Source organism: Trachinotus anak, unplaced genomic scaffold, assembly GCF_046630095.1.
Source record: "Trachinotus anak isolate AG129_WGS33_773 ecotype Australia unplaced genomic scaffold, CSIRO_AGI_Tana_v1 ptg000026l, whole genome shotgun sequence".
Lineage (NCBI taxonomy): Eukaryota > Metazoa > Chordata > Actinopteri > Carangiformes > Carangidae > Trachinotus > Trachinotus anak.
In genome coordinates, this window is record NW_027273877.1 from 1,385,943 (window position 1) to 1,410,598 (window position 24,656).

The window sequence follows — 24,656 nt, forward strand, 5'->3', positions numbered from 1 at the left end:
GATTAATTGAAACAAACCAGCAGGAAGCAAAGGAAAGTAAAAAGTTAATTCAGAAGATTTTCACTTTAAAAATTCTTTCAGTGACATTACATTACATGTTTAAAATAAAGCTGTCAGATGAAACGGACGTCTAAACATAAAAGACCTGTCGTATTACTGCAGTAAAAAGATGCAGTAAGATTGAACATTTGTTACCTTTCTTACTGCCGCTGCCCTGCAGGTCACTCTGGGTGCTGTCCAGACTGGCGTCGCTGGGTCTCCTCTCTTTCTGAAGCAGCTTGTCAACACGCTGAATGATGCACTCCAGGGACTTATCCACATTTAACCAAACCTTCTCCTGGAAGAGAAAGAGTGAACGAAAATCTACTCGTTTTTTTGTTGTAAATGTTAAAATTCATCAGACACAAATGTAAAAAAATCTGAGAAATATCAGCAGGAGAACACATTTTCCCCTGTTGAGGTGAGAAAGGATGCACAATAGATAAGATGAATCACATTAGTTTGCAAATGAGATAGCACGCCACAATTTTGCCTGACAAATATTTATGTAATCTTTGCAAATGTCGACTTCATTACATAATTACAAACTCTGATCTTAAACTGTGCAGGGAGGCAAACACTGAAGCTTATTTAATTCATAGCCATGTAAAGAAAAAAAACAGTAACACAAGCATAAAATTTTAACTGAATGAGTTTATCATATTGTGTGCTGACTCACTAAATGAATGGATGACTAAAAGTGATAGTGGCAGTTTTATAAATGTAAATCCCACATCTGGCTATTCTGAACTTCAGTCAAACTTTGGACAAGAGTATATTAGTAGATAAAACCTATAATAAAAATAATCATAAACTCAAATATTGTGATTTAAACATACAAGGCTTTTTGGATCAGTTTGTGTAACAATGTAATCACAGTTCGAAGGTCAAAGCTTCACATCTCCATCTTCTCACGGTCAGCTTGTTTTTTAGGTCCTGATAACTAACTCACCCACTCCTCTTCATGCCAGTCTACATGCAGTGATGATCGGCTGTTGCGACCGCTCCACTTGGCTAGCAGCGTGTCCTGGTCGTTACGGAGGACCACTTGTTCTGAGTCGGCAGAAGGAGAAGCTTTGGAGGCGATGTACTCAGGCCGTGCTGCGTTCAGGGCCTGAATAGCTGAAGCCAGCAGCTTACAGTCGCACACTGTTACCAACTGACGAGTCTGAGAGGGAGAGGTGAAGGAGTTCAAAACAACATATAATTATCAAAAACAATTACTACACGGTGTCAAAGTTAAATACATTATGGATTTGAATTAGATCAGTAATTTTATGCTATTATTATAGCTTTTCCAAAATGTTATGCCTTTATGTACATGGTGATTGTTGCACTGAGATAAAAGGTGACCATAACTAGCAGTTTACCCTTTTCTTGAACACAGAATGTGTTCTTCTACCTGCCTATTGCCTTTTGTTTATTCTGTTCTGTTTCAGTCCCTCACCTTATCAGCCAGAATAGCGAGCGTCCTCTCCAGTCCGCTGGCCGATCGGTCCTTGGCAGCTCGGGAAAGCCTCTCGGCGTAGTAGCTGACCTGAGTCTTCAGTGTGTTGATGTGTGCGATTATCTCTTTGGCTCGGATGATATCCTGGGGAATGTAGACGATGGACTGCGAGCTGGAGAGGGCGCTGCTGTAAAAAGCAAAGACACAAGGTCTTAGCAGCTTCCTTGTATGCAGATGATTGTCTTTTATATCCTCAAAATGTAAAAGGTCTGTTGTGTCTTAACTCCTCCATCTAAGGTCTATTTCTAAATTATTCATACCCATGTGGATGATTTATTACATGGCCATTTTATGAAATTCAAATACCACTTTGTTAATTTAACAGACATAAACATAGCATTTGCATGCACATGCCTTTTCTTAACAATGTTTTTAACTGGTATTAAGAAAAATGCTACAGGTAAACATGAGACAACATGACACTAACTTAACAATAAAATGGGCTGGGGTGATACCACTCACTTTAGAAATTCAGAAACAGCTTCATGACAATTTCAGAAATTTTTTAATGTCAGCTTTACAATTTTCTATTTGTAGATATGTGTTTTTTACTGTTATAATAATACCTGAACTCACAAAATGAGTGGTATTTTTACAAACTTTGTTTACTGTGTTATAAAATATCTGGGGTTCACACACAGGTGTGCTTAGTTTAAGACAACATACATTTTAGTTACTTTCAAACACAACACTGCTAATGCCAATACATTATGTGTCATTATGTGTCGCTGCAAACCGAAGTCGTGTCTCAGGTGTTTGCAAATCACATTCATTCACCCTAAACCCACTCACCTGTTCGTCTGCAATGCACTTTGAGCTGTACATGTGATTGTGTGCGGTGGTACAAAGCAGTGGCAGGCAAACAGGGTACAAATGAATGAAAACAAGCAAAGCAGTGCAACAACTCACCATCCCTCCTCATATACGCTGATCAAAAAAGTAACAAAAAGAAAATTAAGAGGAAGCCATAAAACTCAACTACAGAATTTGAGGCAAAAATTGATGAAACAATGTATAAATTTTTCTGTAAAAATTAAAGTAGGTTTAACATTCACACAAAATAAGTTCATTTGGATCAAATTCAAATGAATCACCTGAATTATTTGAAACAATATAAGTTAAATAATAAATGACGCAAAGAATAAAATTCAAGACAAGAGCAGATATCACTGTGACTGAAGGAAAAAACATGCAAATGCCTTTTCTCTATTAGATGGTCATTTTTGTACATTTTCTTCCAAGCAAGTCTCCTCTGAACTTACTGTTTCTTTGCCTCTTCAAACTTCTGGATGAGTTTCCTCAGGCCACTGTTTTTAAAACCCTGGCAGTGAGCAGCTGGAGCTCCAATTGTTACCACATCATACGTGTGTTCTGGAGAAGAAATGCAGACGGAACCAGATGTTTAGAATAAGGAAGGACCAGAATGCGACCTGAATAGTGAGAGCTTTAAGTATGTTTGCGTGTATGCATCTCACCAAAGCCCAGCTCATCCTGCACCCTCATCCTCTGAACGTGTAGGTTGGTTGGCATGAACTCCAGCTTCCTCTCTGCCTTCAGGTTACTGGCTTTGAAAGATGGACCTGGTGTGGAGTGGGCAGAGAAAGAGAAGAGAATGGGGAAAATGGGAATAATCTGTGTGACAAACACAACAGGAAGCTTAGTTGGATCTTATTTAAAAACTCACTTGACAAGAGGCCACTTAGAAAGAGCAAACCCCTATAGGACACTAACCTCTGTAGTCATTGAGGTCAGACAGTGTTTCCTGGTATGTGAGTATTATGGTCTGGTACTGAGAGACAATCTGTCGCCGCAGATTCTCCCAGCAGGGGGATAACTCTCCCAACTCCTCCAGTTCACAGACCCTGGAGAAAAAGAGAGAGTCGTTAAGGAAAAGAGAGAGATTAAAGAGAAGAAGAGATGTGTGCATTATGTACTACACTTGTCTGCAGATGCATTTCAAATTATTTGGCTTTTTAAGCAATTTTTCAAGCAAAAATGACAAAGTTTTTTTTGTTTCAGATTCTCCAATGTTGGGATTTCCAGTTTTTAATCTTTTTTTTATTTTATTTTATTTGATTGTAAATAGATTATCTATTATTAATCCAATCCTCTCCGCCACCTGTCACCTCTGTTCTAATTTTGCTGCAACAAAAACCCAAGATCAAAGTTAGAAATGTAGATTTGTGTTTGTACCTGGCAGCGTCCTCCTCCAGCAGCAGTTTGACAAACTGTCTGGGAATGTTTAGCGACAGGACGCTCTCAGCCATCTGTTCCAGCACCCGTAGGTGGTTCCCATCAGTCGTGGGGAAACGGTACATCCTGGACATCGTGCCTCCAAACACTGAAGCCACAGAAAATTCAATTAGCCTGGATTGGATTGTTATAGATTAGATCAGACTGTTTATCTGAGCATGTCCGTGCTCTGTGTGTCGTGTAATCTTACGGTTTGATTTAGATTGATCTGAGTTTATTTTCTGTCTTCTCTAATAATACAAATGTTATCGTCCCCTCTCAGACATTGCATGTGTTATTTCTGGGTCTGTAATCTATCCCTGAGGTAAACAGATACATTCCACTCCACGATGGCAATCAATATATTTCTACTTGGTAACAAGATTCACGGTCTGATGTATCGGCAAACATGGAGCCATGTGGGCAAGAGAGAAGGAGAATACAAAGAGGGAAGAGGAAGATAACAGAGGGATGGATGGAGCGCAAAAGGTCAAATTCAGTTTGGCAAATCATCTTGATCTGAAGCACAGAAAATTTTACACCAGTGAAGAGCTTCCCAGATGTGCCTGCACACTGCAGATACACTGCCACAAAGAAAAGCAGCCTTTTAAATGTTGTGGGTTATTCTATAAGAAGATTAATATTTATGTACAAAGGTAACCTTCAGTCAACCGTGTTGTCATACCTGAGCGCAGCAGGGTGTCTTTGCATAGCGAGGCGTACTTGATTCGGACTCCCATCGACTCTGTGAGGCTCTCGTCAACAGGCAGCACCGTCTGCAGGACACACACGTGAACTGATGTTACACACAAAGTCAACTGTGGTGGGCAGCAGCAACCACCTCCACCAATCTGTCCACTCTCAAACCTACACTCACCTACATCAGGCTCCTACACAAACCAAAACCCACTGAGATAAACCATTTTGCTGCCACATGTATGGCTCTGTGACATGTTTATTACGACATAAAGCAGGTTAAGTGAGTTTTGTTGAAATTATACAGCACTATACATAGACACAGGAAGCCACAGAGACACAGAGGAAACACATTTTTCATCTGTGACAGGTGACTGAAATCTGACTCACTGCTAAAAAAATAATGAAATAAGCATCATCTGGTCTGACTGTCCCTTTAAAAACAATGCACAAGGAGCCAGTGGTCATGAATGAATCCTTATCTTTTATTATAAATCATTATGATTGACCTGGGGAAAACTTGATGTTGAGGTAAAAGTTTTTTTTTTTTTTTTTGTAGGGAATACTGATCATCACAACAATAATATTTTTTCCCAAAGCATAAAAATTTAATCTTCAGCCCCCACAACTTCACAAAATGCTGCCAGAGTTTCTCACCCGGCCGTTGATGCTGTCTGGCAGACGGCCGCCCGGCATCCTCTGATCTGCTCTGTCCTCCATCTGCCAAGCTGCGATGGTGATGTTCCCCACCCGCTCATTCTCCGCTGATCTGTCCATCGAAACCAATTTTACAGGATTTTTTTTTTCATATGAATGGATTAGGTCTGCAACTAAAAATTACTTTACTATCAGTTAAGCCCTCAGTTAGTTTTGGGATTTTTTGTAAAGGAGCAGAGTGATCTGTCATCTGTGTGCCACTACCTGGTACAATATGTTGTAATAATATTTTTTTTTAAAGAATATCTAAAATATATCTATCAATATGTAAAATTGTTTTTAAATACAGCGGCCAGAAACTAGAAGTGTGTGAGTGTGTGAGTGTGTGTTACCTCAGTTCCAGCTGTAATCTGTGGCTCCTCTCCTGCAACAACTCCTTCACAGGAAAAAGTGCAGAGCCCAACATGTACATCTGGACACACAGAGACACAGACAACTGTTTACACAGGTTTACACTTCCTCTTCACCTGGTCTGAACTTGACATTAACATTAAATATGAATAAGCTGCTCTGGTGTCAGTCGTACCGTGCCCTGCGAGCGGTCCTTGACGTCATAGACAGCCAGTTTCACCTGTGTCTGCTGGTTGATGTTGGACTCCTGGAAGAAGGCGATGCTGCTGAGGAAGATGGGGTTACTGGTGCCCTGTGGACAGAGGCAGGCACACAGTGAATCACAACTATCACTAGTTTCAGCCCTATTTAGAATGACATTACTTTAATCATGGTCATTGTGATATTTGCATGTAGTGTATAAAAATAAATTTTGAAGACACATTAAAATAAATAAATAAAATGCATTATTGGTCTTCCTGTAATATGTTCAATTACATTTGATGAGTTATTCTAAACTAAATTTATCAAAAGATCACATTTTGAGCAACTCACCCACCCTAAACTGCTGTTGATTGTTAGCTTATGGATTGTAAAAGCTAATGAAATGATATTATGGGTCAGAGGTGTGTGTTTGCACATCAGTTGGCAAAAACTATTCCAAAAGTGTGTGCTTGCAGTTTAATTTATTAATGTCTCCCTCGTGCTCCACCTCCTGATCCAATAATGTGGGCGAGGGAGGTGAGGGTGGAGGCAAACACTCCTCTGCAGGTCCACCAGAGACTCTGTGGTGGCCAAGTCACACCTACATTTAATCAGATCCCTCTCAAAATGAGCCGCTTCTCACGTGGAAATGCGTCATATTATGGCAGAAAGATGCTCGAGCTGCCATTTAACAACTTATCAACTAAGAGCGGAAGGAGTCTGACCTCTATGACTTCAGTCTGGGCGTGTTTGGTCCAGAAGGCCTGTGGTGGTGTCGTGCAGCTCACTGCTACAAAGCTGTTGGGTTTTCGATCCAAAGCAGGAGTCACTAGGTCTGTGCAGGCTGGACAGGAACACACAGTTTTACAGTCAGTACTGAAAGAGCCCAGAAGCATGCAAATAGGTTTTCTGAAACCCATTGAGGAGTTCTGAAGTAACTCATGGTTTCACAAACTGTCTTACAGCTTAAGTCATAAGCTTGATCCCTCAAACAGGAAACATAAACAGCTGTCTTAATACTGACTGCCTTGTGACTAGATGATCATAATCTTTGCAGAGCTGAAATGATTAGTTCATAAATCCATTAGTTGATGGACAGAAAAATAATCTTAGCGATTTCATCTTCGAGCAAAAATAATGATCTGAGTCCAGCATTCTATTAGGAAGAGACTGGCGGACAGGGTGCAGAGTACATACAGGCAGAGACTTTAAAAACTGTGAAAACTATCCCTTAATTATTTTTCACTTTTTAAAAATAGATGTGAATGCTTGTGTTACTCACCGACGCTGAACTCCAGCACAGGTTCATCTGGGTCCTGACTATTTCCTGCAACACAATCAACCAGTAACCTAAAGATGAGGTTTCAAAAAACAGCATTTGAAGCTTTAAGTAGCCCTCAGGCCTCATTGTGGCTGGCTTCAGAACAATTGTGGTTGAAGAGGCTATTGGCTCCCACACAAGTTTAATACACTGCCAGCAGAAAGTGTGAGCTTGTGTGAGTGTGAGGGTGGTAACTACTAAGTGTGCAGTTTTAGTCTTAGTGGTGCTGCACTGGCCCACATCAGTGGCAGCCTGTGGTTATACTGGGCAGCTTGTGTTTGCATCAAATTACTAAATTAAATTGAAAGTAAGTTTTATTTTTGTGCACAACCATCACAAGATCGTTAACACAGGTAAGGCAAGAGTTCAAATTAATTTATTAATAGATCAACTGGAAATTAGCCTGCAACTACTCTGATATTCGACTAATGATTATTTCTTTTTTGAGCAAAAATACGCCTGAAATTCTCCGATTTCAGCTTCTCAAATGTGATGATGTGATAGATATTCTGTCACAGTTTTTTGAATGTTTATAGAACAAATGACTCATGAAAATATCATGATTTCTAAAAATTATATAAAATCATATTAAGTCTGATTAATTTAATGTTTTGATTTCTTTTCTGCCCATTATCCATACAGCAGTTTTTTGTTGTTTTACAGTCAGTATTGTTCCTATTATTATGTTTTGTAACTAGGTTGCCGTTGGCTTTAGCTTCCTCTCAGTTTCATGATGAGCTTAGATAAAGTTGTTAATAATTAAATGGCACCAGACTCGATCTGTACCTTTAGACAGTTAATGGCTTTTTGTCAGCTTCTGTTTTACTTTTGATTCACCCTTCACTCACCTGCGAGGGCCAGGCCGATCATCTCGTTGGACAGCTCGAATGTGTTGGCCCGGTACACCGACCACGGCCTCTGTATCCGGGAGCCGCGCTCTCTGCCCCCCGCCATGCCTGTCCGGGAAGAGCGGGCGACGGCAGGAGGCCTGAACACACACCCTCACACACACAGTCACGCACTCCCATGTGATGTGCCCCTCTTTCTGCGTCGATCCACAGCTGCTCCAGAAAGCGGCTTACCTCTCTAAATGGAAGGAGACGGGAGGGCAGAGAAGAAGAAGAAAAACTATTTAATGTTGATTTTTTGCTCAACACTGGCATCAAAATCTACTCCTCTAGTTCATGTTTACACTCTTTGGTTTGCTTTGATATTGGTACAATAAAAGAAACTGACAAGTTGGCAAAGACTGAGCTGTATCTAACATCTCATTTTTCATGAAGCATTCACAGGTGAGAGTAGACAAAGAAGTGGGAGGCCTTGTTTATGTGCAAAATGAACGATCTATATCAAGTACTTTAGTGGCATCAAAGTATTACCCAACATACAGATCTGTATCTACAGTACATTATCATGCAATGTGCTGTTGTTGAAAAAAAAAAACAAGAGGCAATCTCCCAGTTCAAAAGGAGGCTTGGCTGAGAAAAGAAAACTTAACTCTGTGGTTTCAGCTGCACACATGAATTTCAGTTCATGACGCTAATGTGAACGCCTCCAACAGCAGTGAGGAGGAGAAATAAGGAACAATATGTAGAAAGTAAAACAAACACAAGGCAGACATTAGAGAGAGAGAGAAGACAGAGAGTAACTGTGAGAAGCTTGTAACATCTCTAAGGTCAAACTGTCTAGTACCAAATAAACATTTTCAAGGTTAAGCAATGCAGTCTTTTAACCACAGTTTCCCACCTACATATTCAACAGGATATGTCCAAGTAACTCCTCCTCACTGTTTCTACTTTTTTTTCACATTTTAAAACATAATTTACATTTTATTTCTGTGCTCATATTCCACTTACATCTAATTTCACTGATAAGGATCAATAATGTATCATTTTATTATCTTAAACAAAAGAGAAAAGATAGAGACAGAAAAAGCAGAGGAGTGACTTTAACACGGAAGCCACAACTGAAATGTAACCAATAACATTTTAAGATTAAATATGCCTGCTCCATCTTCTAAGATCACTGCCATCTGCAATTTCATGTCTCCTTATCGTGCGACCAGGACAAACTCACATAGACACAAATAATGTGAGTCTTTAATTTCCATTCGTGCCAACTCTGTGGACAAACAAAGGGATATCCAGCAAAACACTGTATTGTGAAGAAATATGAATGAAATGAGAGTGATTCAGTGTTTGTGCTCAGAATCAGACTTCAGAATTCATTCTCTAATGACATTAAATGAAGAAAAGTCTATTAGAGGCTTCACAGAGAGGTGGGCGAGCGTTCCTCGTGCTGGCAGTAGTCATGAATTAAAGCTTCAATCAGTCCATCAGCACGTGAGAGATCAGACACAATCTCGTCTGCTTTTCTATCATAACATTTATTGCTCCCAGCTGATCTCTCTCAACAGAGATGCAAGAAAAGATGAGGAAAGTGACTCAAAGAGAGCAAGATGGGTAGCTAGAGGAATAGAAGGGCAAATATGCATTTATAGCTTATGTACTGTATGTATACAAATACCCCTCCATACTGTATATTTATAGATTGGATAAAATGGAGAGGCACGTGTCTTAGCATGCGACTGAGCATCGTCTGTCGGCCTCCTGAGTCCCTGACTGCTCTCATTATCAGTTTTGGTGGAAGAGCATGTGTGTGTGTGTCTGTGTATATGCTTATGCATTTATTTGTACATATGCACTCAGTTTATTAGGAAACGCTAAGACCATAAAAAAAGTTTAACGAAGCTGTCATCACTGCAAGTTTCTAGGAGACGTGGGAGTGTTCAGTTTTCGTTGACACTGTTTTAAAGAAGTGTTGATTCAACTATATGGTCTTCGTGGAGGATGTAGGTTGTGGTGCTGTTGAGCTGTATTGTGTTAAACTGACAGGTGTTTATATTATTTTGTCCACCCCATTTATACCAGTGAGGGCAGACTCAACAGCACCACAAACTGCAGCTTCTAAATTTATCATGCACTTGAATCAACAGCTCTGTGAAACAGTTGAACCTTCACTAAGGTAGAATTTATTGCAAGGCTGTTGTATTAGGAAACATTATTTTAAACTAAGTGGACCTAATGAACTGAGTATATGTATATATGTGTCTGTGGTACAGCTGCTTGCTTCAGGAAGTTGTTTATTTGCATGTGTGTGTGTGTCGCACCAATTTGCATTTTATGCTTTATGCTAGAAGAGCAAGAATCACCATATGTTGATGTTGCTAAGAGACTGTAGGTTTCTCATGAGGTCCTCTGCAGTTTTTGTATTTCTTTTTCTCTTCCTCCTCATTTCCTTTGTTTTTCTCTTAACATCCATCTGTCTCTCCTTCAGTGTCTCCTCTACATCCTTCCCCTTATACTGAGGTCTATCATCTGCCTCGGCTACTGTTGTGCTCCCCAAATCTACTAGTTTTTTCGCTCCATTTCCTCTGCCCATCCAAATCTTTTGGGATTTGTTTCCCTGAAGGCTTCAGCCTGTGGTTGAGCAACTGTCCCACTCTTGCAGTCTCTCCTGCTTTCGTTGCCTCTGTCCCATTTTGTTAAAGAGCAATTAGCCTATTTGCAGCAAAGCAGCAAGCACAAGGGACAGTAGCGGGCTGAAATGGAGAAGCACCATGGTCTAGTTAGACAATACACAAATGGAGATCTCTGTGGTCTATTTTGGTAGAATTGTGCTCTATTTATTGCAGAAAATGTGTCTCAGTGATTCAGGTTTAGGTCAAAGTTACAGTAAACACAAGTCACATGAATTTCATTCTCACTTACAGTCATGATCCACCTACTGAAGACAAAAAAAAACGCACATTTTTTTTAGATACATGTAATTTCTAGAACCATTCACCTAAGAAATAACCATGCCATAAACACTGTTTTTTTATGAGGTTTCGTTGAAACTGCCTCTACCTCTTTTACAAATGGGCCCACAGAGTGATCTCATTTTAATTGTGATTCTGGGTTAATAGTTGGTGGCCTACTTCTTCATATATGGTCCAGCACTGATCTCCTGGCAGTGCTGGATATGCCCCACTTTGGTCAGCTCAGATATATGTGCCCTACATCAGTCAGAGCAAACATCTGGAGCACTACCTGAAGTCCTTTTTGGAAGGAGGAGAATCTATGTGCATTTGCGCTTTGTTAAGTGTCTATAGGTGTTTTAAAAGGCACTTATAAATAAAATGTCAAGTCTGCATTTGTCTCTTGCCTTCAGGTCCAATCCACGATATTTAATTTAAATTTAATTTAATTTTTTCAAATATTTTCTTTCCTTTTTATTATGGAAGTGCAAAGCAGAGAGGTGACATGAAACAAGGAGACAGAGAGAGAGAGGGTAACGTGTTCATATCTGGACTTGAAATGGAAACAGTGCCATTACATGGTCTACATCTTGAACCCATCAGGAATCAGTGGAGTTGAAGACATACACATAAAAGAGAAAGAAAAGAAGCTCATAGAATACATATCAGAAAAAATATATAATCTAAAGTGTTTCCACTGCAGGAAGTTTCCCAGGAACATTTTGATTGAGTCCATGAACAGACTTGAGTCCTTGACAAAGCTCCTCTCTAGAGATTGTCATGATGACAGATAAAATAACTGCTGTCATGGCAACTTTCCCAAATTGTAAAATCCTGTCTGCAAGTATTACAATGAAACCCCCAGCGACTTTAAACTCAGGGTTGTTCTGACTCACCACTTCGCTTCACAAACTTCTGCAAACACACAACTTTCTGTTGCACCTACAGACTTCATCCCTGTCACTCCTTCACTTCTTCAAAAAGAGAAGGAAGATTCCGACTTAAGATTTTTGGGGTATATAAACACACTTTGGCAGAAGTAATGACTAAAATGTAAATGTACGGGAGAAAGAAAAGTCGAGGACGCAGCATCAGAGGAGGATAAATAACTAAGACAGAAAAATGTGAAGACTGCAGTACAGGATGAGCAGCACAGATAAAATGTTTGTTGAGCAGGACACATACCTGCCTTGTCCGTGGAGGAGCATTGTGACATCTCTGCAGTTATTCAATATTAATGTATCAACATGAGCTCTGTCTGAGCCCTTAGAGGCAAAGCACACTCATGCTGGGGTGAATACAGCTATCTCATAAGGCAAGATGTCATACAACTCACACACACACAGAGACACAAACCAGCCTGTTGGGTCTTTTAGCTGAGCTGCATGAGTGTTGTGCTGATGAGCAGAGACACTAGCAAGTAAACAGAAAAGAGTTGTGTCTGAAAAATCATAGGCCACTGTGTGTGTGTGTGTGTTCGTGTGAAAGGCAGGACATTAGAATGAGGAAAAGAAAAGGAGGTACTGGAGAGTCACATGAAGTTTTCAGGGTTATATGAAAATTCAGAGGAATTTTTTCAGTGCTGTTACACAGAAATGTTTAACCGGTCCTTGAACCTGCCTTGTGTAATTCTGGTCTCCTTCCAGCTCACAAGCTTGAAAATGTTGCATTGATGTGACAAACATGAAGAGATAAAGGCAGCATTAGCTCCAGGGGGTGAGGAAGCTAACAATGGAAATAGGAAATGCGCTGCTATCGCTGGCTTTTCCAATTACACTCAAGCAAATGTAATGCTCACAAAAAATTACCAGACTCAGTACATCTCTGGTCTTTGTTCCCAAACCTAGGATGAAATTTCCAGCCTCTCAGCCAACTGGACTCACATTTTCCATTCCCAAAGCCAAAAAACACCATGGTTTTAGAGGGCTTAAGATGTGGACTTGCTTCCAGCTTTCCTTATCAAAAATGGGGGCCTACACATCATCCATTTCCAAGCCCCATGCTTTTTATGGATATTCGCTTCCTGGTTTTATTTTAAGCTACTGGTTTGTCAGTCAAACTTTTCAGCATCGAGAAACATATTTTCAGCACTTCTACTAGAATGCAGCAAAGAAGGAACTGTGGGTTATGTACTATATCACATAGAGCTGATATCTAGAAATATATTTCCCTGTTAACCTTCAGAAATCACAGTAAATCCATTACTTTCCTTCTTCACTTTCTCTTCAGCATACATCCTGAAAAAGACAACTCCACCACACATTCATTGCAAATCCCTTTGTGTATGACCTGCAACAGATGACAGAGTTAACACCTCAAATAAATTAAGTCATTTGGCAGGTCGAGGAATTTACTAACTCGCCAAAACAGTATAAGGATGCTTAGTAAAAATATCAAGAGCAGCAAAATTAGGAAGTCAAACTGCTCTCCAAATCCATGGCTGAACAGAAATTTCACTGAGTGTGAAAAGCTGCCATATAAGGGAGCATGGCATGTTAGTCTGTGTTTGTGTAGGTTTGTGAGTCACATGAACTGGGGCGCACACACACGCACACTCAAACGCTGCATAGGCCTCAGTAAACCCATGCCAGAGCTCCTGACACATAAACCCAAATCCAGGATTGACAAATTGGATTTTGGTTTATTTGCGGTTTAAACAGACTTAGACCATTCACAATAGAAGTTATAAGGAGCTTTAATTTTATTCTAAAAACAAAAAAAGTTTCACTTTTTGTTTTATCTGAATCCTTCAGCGTCTCATTTTGCTTTCTTCTGTACTTACACGTGTTATTTTGAGTGCATAAATATGTTATCACCGACTATTTTGGCAACATGTAGCACACAATAAGTAGCTGGATGGTGTACTCAAAATGGTCAAATAGTTTTGTGACGAACGCTGGTCACCTCTCACCTTCAAAAGTTGCCATCTTGGCTACGTGGCAGACGGGCAGACACCACCAACCTATTTTCAAACTTGTGAACACAGCAGCATAAACTGAAGTTATATATGTCTAGACAGTGTTTTTTTCCATCAAGTACCTCTATACGATGACGCTGACGCCGACGACAACACTACCCAATCAAAATTAATACACAACGCAACTGAGTACATAGTTCACAGTAAGCCAACCTGTTGCCACCACTGTTTCTGGTGAAGGACATAGGAGGTAGTTACAAAATGGTTTAAGTTTCTAATCTGTTTTTGTTTTCCTCAAAGCTGCCAATAGAGGAGACTGACTGTGTGGATGTCCATGTGTTTGAAGCTTCTGTCTTAGTTTCATCCTCAGGCAAGAAAAGACAGACTGAGAGAGAGAGAGAGAGAGAGAGCGTACACGAGAGTGAGAGTCCAGCTGACCATACATGGTGAAACCCCATTTTCAAGCTTCCTCTTTGCCAAGAGGCCTTTCACACACTGAAATCAAGGCATCACATCACACTTTTTTTTGTGCTTAAGTGTGTGAGTGTGTCGGGTCACATCTGTTCTCAGACGGACGACACCTTCTTCTAAATTTGGTTCTTTTTGGACCCTTTTTTACAAAATATCCAACAGCAGATGAAAAATAAAATAAACATAACATAACATAACAGAAATTGTGACTTGCAACCAGTGCTGCAATTATGAGCAAAAGCACAGTAGCTTATTAACACCTAAATATTATATCAGATGTTAGAATTAGCATATGGGTTCTCAGTGTAAACGAATACCACTGTTTCTGCAACAAAAAGAAAGGAAACTCAGACCTGCAGGCAACACTGAGGGTATTAAAAATACTACAAACTCCCAGCTTTCTGTACATATGCTGTAAAAAGCACAGACTAAACTTTGTCAACCCCATTATCAGTCCACTCTACAATATTTCAAACAGCTTTCTACTATGTTGTTTCTTGCGGAATATTCAGTATTGGTATAATATTTGATCCTGACTTAACTTCAAAAGGGAGCAAGCAGCTTTGTGGGAGAAGAGATAGAAAAATCTGTTTGGCTCTTGAGAGCTGGATTTGTGGTCAATACGCAGGACTTTCATCTTTTTTCAACTTCAGTGAAGTGTTTTCATGTTCATTTAAAGTTTTGTGAGTCCAAGGCCCAGCAAACTGGTTCAAAGCCGTGTATGGATTTCAAAAATGTATCTTGTAGGAATGAAAATGAACTTGGCTATAAGCAGTCAGTACGGTCGTGTGCGACTTCACAGGTTCCATAACAGTTAAACCAAACCTGTGGTCTGTGAAGGAGCAAGTTTCCATTACACTGCCTAGTCATGATAAATCTGCACTGCATTACTGAGACTGAGATCCATCAGTGCTACAAGGTTAGCTTGGAATTTAAGTAGTGCTTAAAGGGATTATGGCTGAAATTCAGTAATCTTAATGCCTTTGTACAGTTCAAAACTATTTTACTACAGCTCACAGTCTGTAGTACAGAAATACAAGGAGACAGTTTTCCATAATTACTTAGCTTATGTGAAATCACATCTCATTTTGATGGTATCTGAATATATAATTTCCCTACAAATGAATTGTGATGTTTTGCTAAGTGAGACCATAGCAGAGAGAACTGGTGGCCTCATGAGAGTTTCCATAGGCTGACAGTTCACTTCAGCTCTCTATTGGCAGGTATCAGGCTAAGACCAGACTGAAACAGGTTTGCAGGAGAATTTACTTACTTACAAAAGGTCAGACAGAAGCCTACTGAACCTACTGTATGTTGGAACACAAGACAAAGCAAACAATCTTGACATTTGCCCTTTTTTAACCTGTTGCAACCCACTGTCCTGCAGGATGCAAACACAATGTAGAACTTTCAAGATCTGTTGGGAGTATGAAAACCTACATAAATATCAACCTGTAATAATGTTACAGAAGTTATATTCCAATCCGTGATCATCATGGATCATCTGTTACCTAGTGTAGTCGAGTTCAGCCACATTGCCTCTACAAGCTCCAAGTTCTGCACAGAGATCAGTTTAGATACAAAGACCTTGTGTGCTCATACCAACAAATCAGTGCGCCCACTGTGCTCAGACAGACAAGCAAAACGTGATGAGACTGTGCAGCAGCTGTCTGACCTCTGTCCTTTATCTTAGGTTTCACTGCCAGTTTAGAGGAACCTTCAATGACAAGACTGTCAAAATATTACCTTTATTGCTGCCTGACTAGTTTACAGTGTATTGTGATATGATGGGATTTAAATCAAAACAATCTGTATTTGATTACAGTTATGATAAGTTATCAAATCTCTCTCTGGTGTCTCGAGTTACACCAGTTCAAATGAATGCATTTCATCAACATCAGTTTTTGAAAAAAGTATCCTAAGTTCATCAGGAAAATAGTCCTAGTATTAAAATGTCCTTTCAGTGAAACACACTTCGTCCTCACCTGCGTCCAGGTGGATATGCTTGAAAACCCGTCTGTTTGTTAGATTGCAGGATATTTCTAAAACTTGTTGAAAGATTTCAAGAAAATTTGGTGATAAAAAAAAGAACTTATTTGTTTTTGTTACGTTCTGTAAGGATAATTTCATGTCTACTCACAGTCTATAGATGGGATGGAAACGGGGAGGTAAGCTGATCCAGGTTCAGTGAGGATGATCTTCCAAACAGCAGCAGAAGCTCACAACCTGAAAACAGATAAGATACATAAAACAGCAGGTTTTACATTTAGAATTACAGAACATATGTCTCCTGCTGGTATAAAAAGTCTTTTATGGCTCATTACAAACTTGTTTATGTTCGACTGTCCAGATTTTTATAAAACTAAAAAGGGACATGAGATGGATCTTTTCACATCCTGGACACTTTTTTTTTTTATCAACATGATGGGTCCAGTCAGTATTTGTTCAGTGTGCAGTTGTAATGGGTTATTGCTCACTTTCTATCACAGCACCAAAATTAAAAGACAGAAAAGACAGAACAGTTCAAATTCACCCCAATGTTGCTTGATTGTGCCTATAATAGACACATGGTGTGTTTGTGTGTGTGTGTGTGTGTGTGGACTCTCTGGGATCAGCATTAGAATAAAGCATGAATAATTTCTTTAGAGGGACGGAGCAGCTGTAGCCCTTTCACATGAAAATGAGCATTGCCCACACCCTAACACTCACACACACACACAGGGCTATATTGAGTTTCTCCCCCTCACTTTCAGCCATGTCAGTCTTGCCACACCACCAGCTATTTCTCAATCTGAAGAAATGATTCATAATCTTCCACAGAAACCGTGCAACCATACCATGACCTTCTAGCTGGGCTGAAAAACCTCACGTGAAGCATGCTGGGAAATCAATTCAGAAATCACTTGTGTCCCAGTATTAAGTGTAAACTGAGAAACTTCCTGGACTCTTCCCTTTGTGGATATAACGTAAAGATATCAATACCATTTTTATTATTTTGAAGAATGCCAATATTATGTGATGCATGTATTACGTCAAGATATGTGATTTAAAATGGTTTCATGATCAATTATCCAAAAGATTTACTTAATATTGCACAACTGTTAGAAATACAAACTTCTGTTAAAGTTTAGATTTGATATCATGATATTAATATATATATATATTGAGATAAACAGATATTGTTCATGAATAGAATAACGAGAGCAAAGTCTGTTTTTAATTATCCAGAAAATTAAATACCAATCAAGCTACTTCTTCACAAAAATCATCATGTTATGAACAGCTGTTGTAACCGGCCCCTGCATTATTAAACTTCACTTGCTGTTACCATGGTAACCACAGGTGTCACCAAATCAACCAGGACCAAAGTCTTGAGTGTAATGTTCAAGTAAAAGTAAGACAAAGTGAGACACTAACGTGTAATCATCTGTGAACCGCAAAAGATAAATGGGACAAAAGGACATTACAAACCTCACTTCACGCACAAACCACACTCTGTCTGTGTGTGTGTGTGTGTGTGTGTGTGTGTGTGTGTGTGTGTGTGAGAGAGAGAGAGAGAGAGGTGTTTGTGAGAGAGAAACACTGCTTCTTACTCAAGTTGGCATCACTTCCTTCTGTTGTTTCAGGAAGTAACCCTAAGGAGAATGGTAACCCTCAGTCTACTTTTGTCTGCTGGCTGCACGCAAATCTCTGTGTTGATGGGAGAGAACACCTTTGAATAAAAATAACCTCTGTCTGATCTGAGCTGCAGATATTTTATGTCTCGCTACAGCAAGTACAACCATTAGCATAAAAAACACCTACAACCAGTCTTAGCCCGAAGAATACCGCTCAAATATCCTCACTCTTACAGTCAGAAACTGAAACGGGTACAACACACACACACACACACACACACGCACACGCACACACACACACACACACACACACACACACACACACACACACACACACACACACACACACACACACACACACACAACTCAGTTCCCCAATGAAGAGAAACTCTGCAGCCACCTACAAAAGTCAAAACCACTCTTCAAACTCACTCTTCCCAGAATTCAATAATAAAACAAATCATAATAAAATCAACTACGATAATGAGACATTATCTCCTCACTGGCGGCATCATTAGGTAGCTACTGCATAGATAACAGACTTGAACTTGACTTGATCTGAAGATCTGAAATTGAAGAGTTCTCACTCATAACTGGGGATTTCCTCTCCTACATCATACCTGGTAACAAAAACGAACTTCACAAGCGTATTGAAAGCAAATGTGCAGGGTGCTAGTGAGGATCAGTGGTTTTTCACACGCTCCAACCATTTCTGGTGCAGCTGTAAGAGTCGGCGTGGGTTTAATAAAAGACAGGCCTGTTTCGCGGTCAAACGTGACGCAGGAGACAAAAAGAAAAAAAAAAGAAAAAAGGTCGAACAGTCTGAAGCGTTTGCAGAGAAATGCTGAAAGCAGAAGTGAGCTGGTAGCATTGAGTTACAAGTCTCTTTTTGACTGCCTCTGAGGAAAAACTGCAAGCATCAGTTCCCCCAGTATAAAGGAAGTAATCAATGAAGACGTGCTGATGAAGGACAGAAGGTTTAAGACACTGGTTCACCAAGTCTGAGTTAGAAGAACAAGAGTCCCAAATGCATTGCTCCCTCTTATCTCCTTTGGGATGTGTAGAAACAAAATATATTCAAGGCTTCATTTTGATAAAGTCAAGGACGCCTCCATTCCCACCGTTGTCTTTTCTTTGAACCTCCGAGTCTCATTTCTGCAAAGATGCTCACTCTCTTTGTCCTAAGCAGATGATTATGTTGTTGGGTAATTGCTAGTCTCCTCCATTTCCTCTAGTGATGGACTGAATAAAAACTTTTCTCCACTGGTCCACATAGTGCTCATGACGCATGAGCTGTACCAGAACTAAAAGGAAACGCCTGGACTTCTGTTTGTTCTCGCTCAAGGAGAAAATGCCACCAAACACATCCACATCATCATGACCTCATCTGGTCTGATTCAGTAGAATCAGGAGACAAAAAAAAAAAAAAAAACAAGAAACAAAATGTGACTCTGACCAGTGAGTCACCGCGATGAAGTCACGCAGTCTCATTAGAAAAGGACGAGCAGGACTAGCTTCTCTCCAGTCGCTTAAATATGTATTTAATACTGCAGGAAACTGTTGTTCGGCTTTACAGCAAGAGAAAACGCTTCAGGTGAAAGGACAATTATAAAATGTGCCTGAAATGCCACTTGTAAAACCTCAAAAAAGAGGATCTTTGGCAAATAACGTAGAAAAGGGCAATGAAAGCAGTCAAACATGCAATGTAACAGGTTCACACTTCTGTCCCTGGTTCGCACGAGAGGCCAGTGATCGAGTTTCTGCCATCTGTGTCACAGTGATGTTGTTTGCCAGGATGGACATTTGTCTGCCTCATTTGTCTGAGGCATCGTGTTTAACATCACAAGGCCGCAGGGTGCTGTCACTAAAAAGAGACACGCTGTGACTGTACTGTTGTCTGAATGAGGCCTGGACACCCATATCTGCCTTGGCAAGCTGACCAGTCAGTGTGACACAGCCTTTTTGGACACTTGCTGTCTGGTTGAATTTCCCAGTCTTTGGTCACACTTTCACTTCACACTGTAAACATGTCTCTGACCAAACACTATGTGGAGAGTAGCTCCAAAATATGTTATACTTCTCACACAACCAGGAAAAAATATTGATAGGGTAAAGGGTTTAGAGGTGATCACACCTTAATTATAGATGCAACAAATACACTTGTATTCCCATAGAAAGGTCTCTGCAAGTCTATTCCAAACACAGACCTTAGTTGACTCCCCATCAGCCCTAAGCATCATGTTGACCCCACAAGCCTCAGGTAAGCAAAGACCGTGAGCAACCTGTTCTGACCTGACTGACTGTTTCATTTGAACTGGCAAGTTCCCAGTCAGAAATTTCAACTTGAACGTCTCCATAAGTTTGATTTCCAACTCGAAAAATTGAAAGATGCTCGCTAACCCAACCTCAAAATCCAAGATGGCTGCTCTGCACAACAACACAAGTCAAAGCTGTAGTGATAAACTGTTTATTAGCATGTCAATAACTAAATTGAGTTGTTTAAGACATTTTTAAAGCCAAAAATTCACATGTGATTTTATTACAAATTTATAAATGGTTTTTAGACTGTTGTTCTAACAAAAAAGCAGTTTATTAGAAAAAAGTGAAACATGCCCAAAGAAAATTCAGAAATGTTATCACCAAACGATTAATTAACTGAGAAAATAATCACTGAGCGACTTCATGTAAATAACTGTCAACTGCAGCCCTCTGTTAGTACAAAAGCTTGAGCTCTAACATTTATTTTCATTCATCTCACATTCTCCTGGCTTATAAACTGCCTGTCTGCAAAATGACAGCACTTTAAATCGAAAAAGGAGGCAACATCTCTCTAAAGTGAAAGTCACCTTAGAAGTCATTCACCTGCCTCTTCACTGCATTGACACTAAACCCCTGTAAACCATGGTGCAAGCCCCTTTACATAGAACCACAATTGGACCACAGCAGTGACTGTGGTAGTGAAACCATCCTGTATCATTCATGTCTCAGTAAAACATCGTTTTGCAATTATTTCCAACAAGTAATACCACCACTGGTTAAAAGACAACCGATTAGCATACAGCATGATGGTGCATTTTCTCCCAAATGCCCAAACACTCAGATGTCACTGTCACAACATAAAAGCAGCATCACAGTCCAAACGTGTGTGTTTGAGGGTGATGATGATGCCAGCCCGAGTTTACACACATACCCGAGGACGTCTGCTCTGCTCTGTCTGCTGCCGATGGATGTAAACAAACTCACGCCGCAGACGCCGTCACGAGGCAAAGAGACTGCAGCCAGCTCTCGCCCTTTTCCTCTTCCTCACCCTTTACTCTCTCTCCCTCCCTCCCTCCCTCCCTCTCTCTCAGCCAGCTTGCTGCTTCCCAAACAATCGAGGCAATTAACTCTTTCCCTGCCTAGTCGGCAGCAATAACAGCTCTTCCACTAAGGATGCATCAATCCCTCTGGGACGAGGTAATGTTTCTGCTTGTCCTCATGGGGTGGACAAATATTGGAAACATCTGTCAGTATAACGCAACACACTACCAACTGCACCACAAACCAGAGCAGAGTGGAAATAAATGTGGAGTTCCAAGTAGAATTAAATATTTGTTTGTTTTTTGTGTTTTACATATGTATACATGGCTTTATAAAAAGGCTGTGTAGTTAAAACTACAATGAAGCAACATCAGTCACATTTTTTGCAGGAGTAAAATTTTTTGATGCAACAAACATTTTTTGCAGTGTGGAGCTGGCTTGTACACAGAAGCCGTAGGGAGACAGATCACGTTTTTTGCCATGCTCCATGTGGTGGTCCCATCTTTGGCAACACACACACACACACACACACACACACACACACACACACACACATACACACACAGGTTTCACTCTTCTTTTTGATGCTTCTCCATTTTCCCCAGTGCTCATCAATAATTAAATGGACAGTTGCATGAGCGCCCAGAATCAGCAGACCACTGTGTCTATGCACTGTTGGTCTGAGCACCTCAGCTGAATACACGTACACTTCAACAAGCTGTGTGTATCTGTGCAAGACACTTAAAAAAATAGAGTTGTGCATAAAAGAGCATCAAACACACACACACACACACACAACATCCCTTTGAGAGTGTGTTAACACTTGGGCTTACATTTTAAATGGCTAAAGATAAGTCAAATTGACTGAAAAAGGTTAATAATTAAACATAAAGTTGCCAAACATATTTATATCGCCATCAAAAATTCAAGCTATGTTTCAGGTTATTTTTTAAGAATTTAAGTCTCAATTTTCTCTTATCATTTAATGTACATATCCATGATTATTATTTGATTATGAATCAAAGAACAATTTTGACAATTGTTTATCGTCAAATTTTAAGAAAAATATATTTTGTTTAAATATTATGGTTCTACTTATTTGTTTTTATATGTATAGGTTTGAAACTATCTGTCCCCCTTATTGCAGAACTACTGTGTTAACAGTTTTGTGTTAAAAATAACCTGATGAGACTGATGGGTTATGGAGCGATTCATTTTGGTGAAGAGGATGATACAGCTCATTAACGACCTACTGAATGTCTACACGCCCGAATCTCCACATTATGTAATCTGTATGTTTCTCCTCCTTCCTCCATTTAAAACAGACGGGCAATGAGATGCAGAAAGTGGCGAACATCTGTCACTAACGCCACATGCAGGCTCGCATGTACGAGAGGAAGGCTGAAGCAGAGGAAGACACAGATGAGGATGAATCAACAGGCTTCTGCTGGACCTGCTGGAGCTGAGTGGGAGAGTGTGATGAGTCACCATACAGACGCATGCACACACGCACACACACACACACACACAAAATGGGCATAGAGGAAAACACTAACCATATGATTTCAAGTCAAATCACAATCCATCAATACAGCTCTGACAGTGTCACTTGCCTGTTATACTAATTCTGCAACTAAATAAAATTCACCTTCCGTCTCGAACTTGTGAAATCAACACAAACAGCAAAGGTATGTACAAAATAGAGAAAGTAGCAAATTCGTACACCTGAGAATCTGTAACCAGCTAATTTTTGGCATTTATGCTTGACAGAGGACATATATGAGTAATTGATATCAAAACCATTTACTTTTTGTTATGCTGCCAGTAAATGAAAAGACATATTTGTGGAAATTGCTAATTATATGGAAAAAGTCACCAACTGGATTCAAACCACTATACGCTATAGACAGCAAGAAAATCCTGACACATGATGATGTTATTGTCAGAGTAGGAAAAGCTTCTTAAACATTCACCTCATCTCACAAAGTGGCAGTTCCCACATCCAATCTGTTTCTCCCTGCTGAAAACATGGCTGCTAAAGTCATCCTGTGTCAGGATTTAAACTTACAGGTCTGAGCCAAGGACAGACTGATGTTTGGGCTGAGGAGACAGAGAGTGACAAGCAGTGATTTATGTGGAAGTGCAGGAGGAAATGGAAAGAGTGAGGTTTTGCAGGACTACGGGGAGTAAAAACCAGCACAAGAAAAAGTGGCACTGGATGGAGTAAAGCAAAGGTGCAGAAGAATAAGAAGTTTTTTCATATTTGATTTGAATTAGGAACTTCCTGATCCGATACTTACAGAAACACAAATTTAACGAGACATTCAAGCTTTTGATATTTGGTGCTACAAATACATTTTATTGGACCCAGTGAAAGTACTGAGGTTTGATACCCCGACCTACCAATAGCCTTATATTTTTTTAAAGAATTTAAATGGTAATATCGTACTGTAATAGAGATGAGTTTGCAATTCACTTATGTACGTAATCTGTCAGTGAGTTTTGCCTCTCAAGTGAGTTTTCTTCGACTATATTTTAAGATTGTGCTATCACACTTTTAAATATTGACTATGTTACCTACTAGATGAACAGCTTATATCATAATAAAGTTATCTTGACTTAGCTGTCATTTGCTTGCCAACTTAAACATTCAAATCGCAAATCATAAAAGAACTGCCAAGCATCATAAAGTGTGTTTCCCAGCACCTGGACAAAGGCAAAGCTTTACAACACTTCCAACTAAGCCATCTGCAGAATCATAATGCAAAATGTGGTTGTACACATCACCTCAGTGCCTCCTCATTTTCACACAGGTTACTCTCCTCCTCATGAAGAGCATCATCAGCTCTTTGAAACCAGTGTCCAGCTGACCTTGACTCCTGCACAGCGAAACTCAAAACCATCCGTGGAAAGCAGGAGGATTGCAGTGAGCTGTGAGGACAACATGCAAACTCACACACAGACTCAGCACATGTGTACATCCACAGTCAGCATCCAGACCCGGCATGCTAAACACACACACACACACACACACAATTATATGCACACAGCAGAATCAGTATACCCACACATTACACTGCTAAATCATACACATAGTGTGTCTTTAACAGGATGATTTGTATGCATGTTAGTTCTGACATCGCAATAAATCCTGTGTTTACATCCACACTGTGTCAAGACACGGGCTTGGAGGAAATTGCACCGTTCCCTAACTAAGTTACGTAATACTAGCGACAGCGGTGTTTCTCAGGCTCTGCCACACTTAAGCAACTAGCAACACATTTTAATATGAATAACTGTTCAGTTTATTAGGTACTTTAGCCCAATTTTAATCACTATTCCGCCTGGTTAAGCGCGTTTACTGTCCTTGTTGCTGACCCCCTACGTCCTATCATGCCTTGGCGTAAGTCTTATGCACTCAAATGCCTTCTGTCCTTTCCTGTCTTAAAGTTTTGTGACCAAAATATGAGTCAGCACCGTCTTGTTTGCTAACATACGTAACTAGT

The 24,656-nt window shown here is 40.0% G+C and overlaps 1 protein-coding gene across 11 annotated transcripts in view; it reads right to left on the reverse strand.

Moving 5' to 3' along the window:
* The window catches only part of LOC139609474 (inositol polyphosphate-4-phosphatase type I A-like), a 42,221-nt gene that overhangs the window by 17,292 nt on the left and 273 nt on the right, over positions 1-24,656 (reverse strand). For 5 of the 11 annotated variants that reach the window (XM_071464118.1, XM_071464117.1, XM_071464115.1 and 2 more), the window contains exons 2-17: positions 16,374-16,459; positions 7,895-8,132; positions 7,008-7,052; positions 6,451-6,569; positions 5,718-5,834; positions 5,524-5,603; positions 5,132-5,243; positions 4,464-4,554; positions 3,740-3,887; positions 3,278-3,408; positions 3,022-3,126; positions 2,809-2,917; positions 2,456-2,473; positions 1,487-1,673; positions 992-1,207; positions 196-337 (exon numbers count right to left, since the gene is read on the reverse strand). In XM_071464118.1, coding sequence (XP_071320219.1) covers positions 196-337; positions 992-1,207; positions 1,487-1,673; positions 2,456-2,473; positions 2,809-2,917; positions 3,022-3,126; positions 3,278-3,408; positions 3,740-3,887; positions 4,464-4,554; positions 5,132-5,243; positions 5,524-5,603; positions 5,718-5,834; positions 6,451-6,569; positions 7,008-7,052; positions 7,895-8,000 — 1,726 coding nt within the window. In that variant the 5' untranslated portion in view covers positions 8,001-8,132; positions 16,374-16,459. Of the gene's footprint in view, positions 1-195; positions 338-991; positions 1,208-1,486; positions 1,674-2,455; positions 2,474-2,808; positions 2,918-3,021; positions 3,127-3,277; positions 3,409-3,739; positions 3,888-4,463; positions 4,555-5,131; positions 5,244-5,523; positions 5,604-5,717; positions 5,835-6,450; positions 6,570-7,007; positions 7,053-7,894; positions 8,133-16,373; positions 16,460-21,040; positions 21,164-23,937; positions 24,159-24,656 lie in introns of those variants that run through there. The other 6 variants (XM_071464119.1, XM_071464116.1, XM_071464114.1 and 3 more) reach the window with 4 other exon arrangements.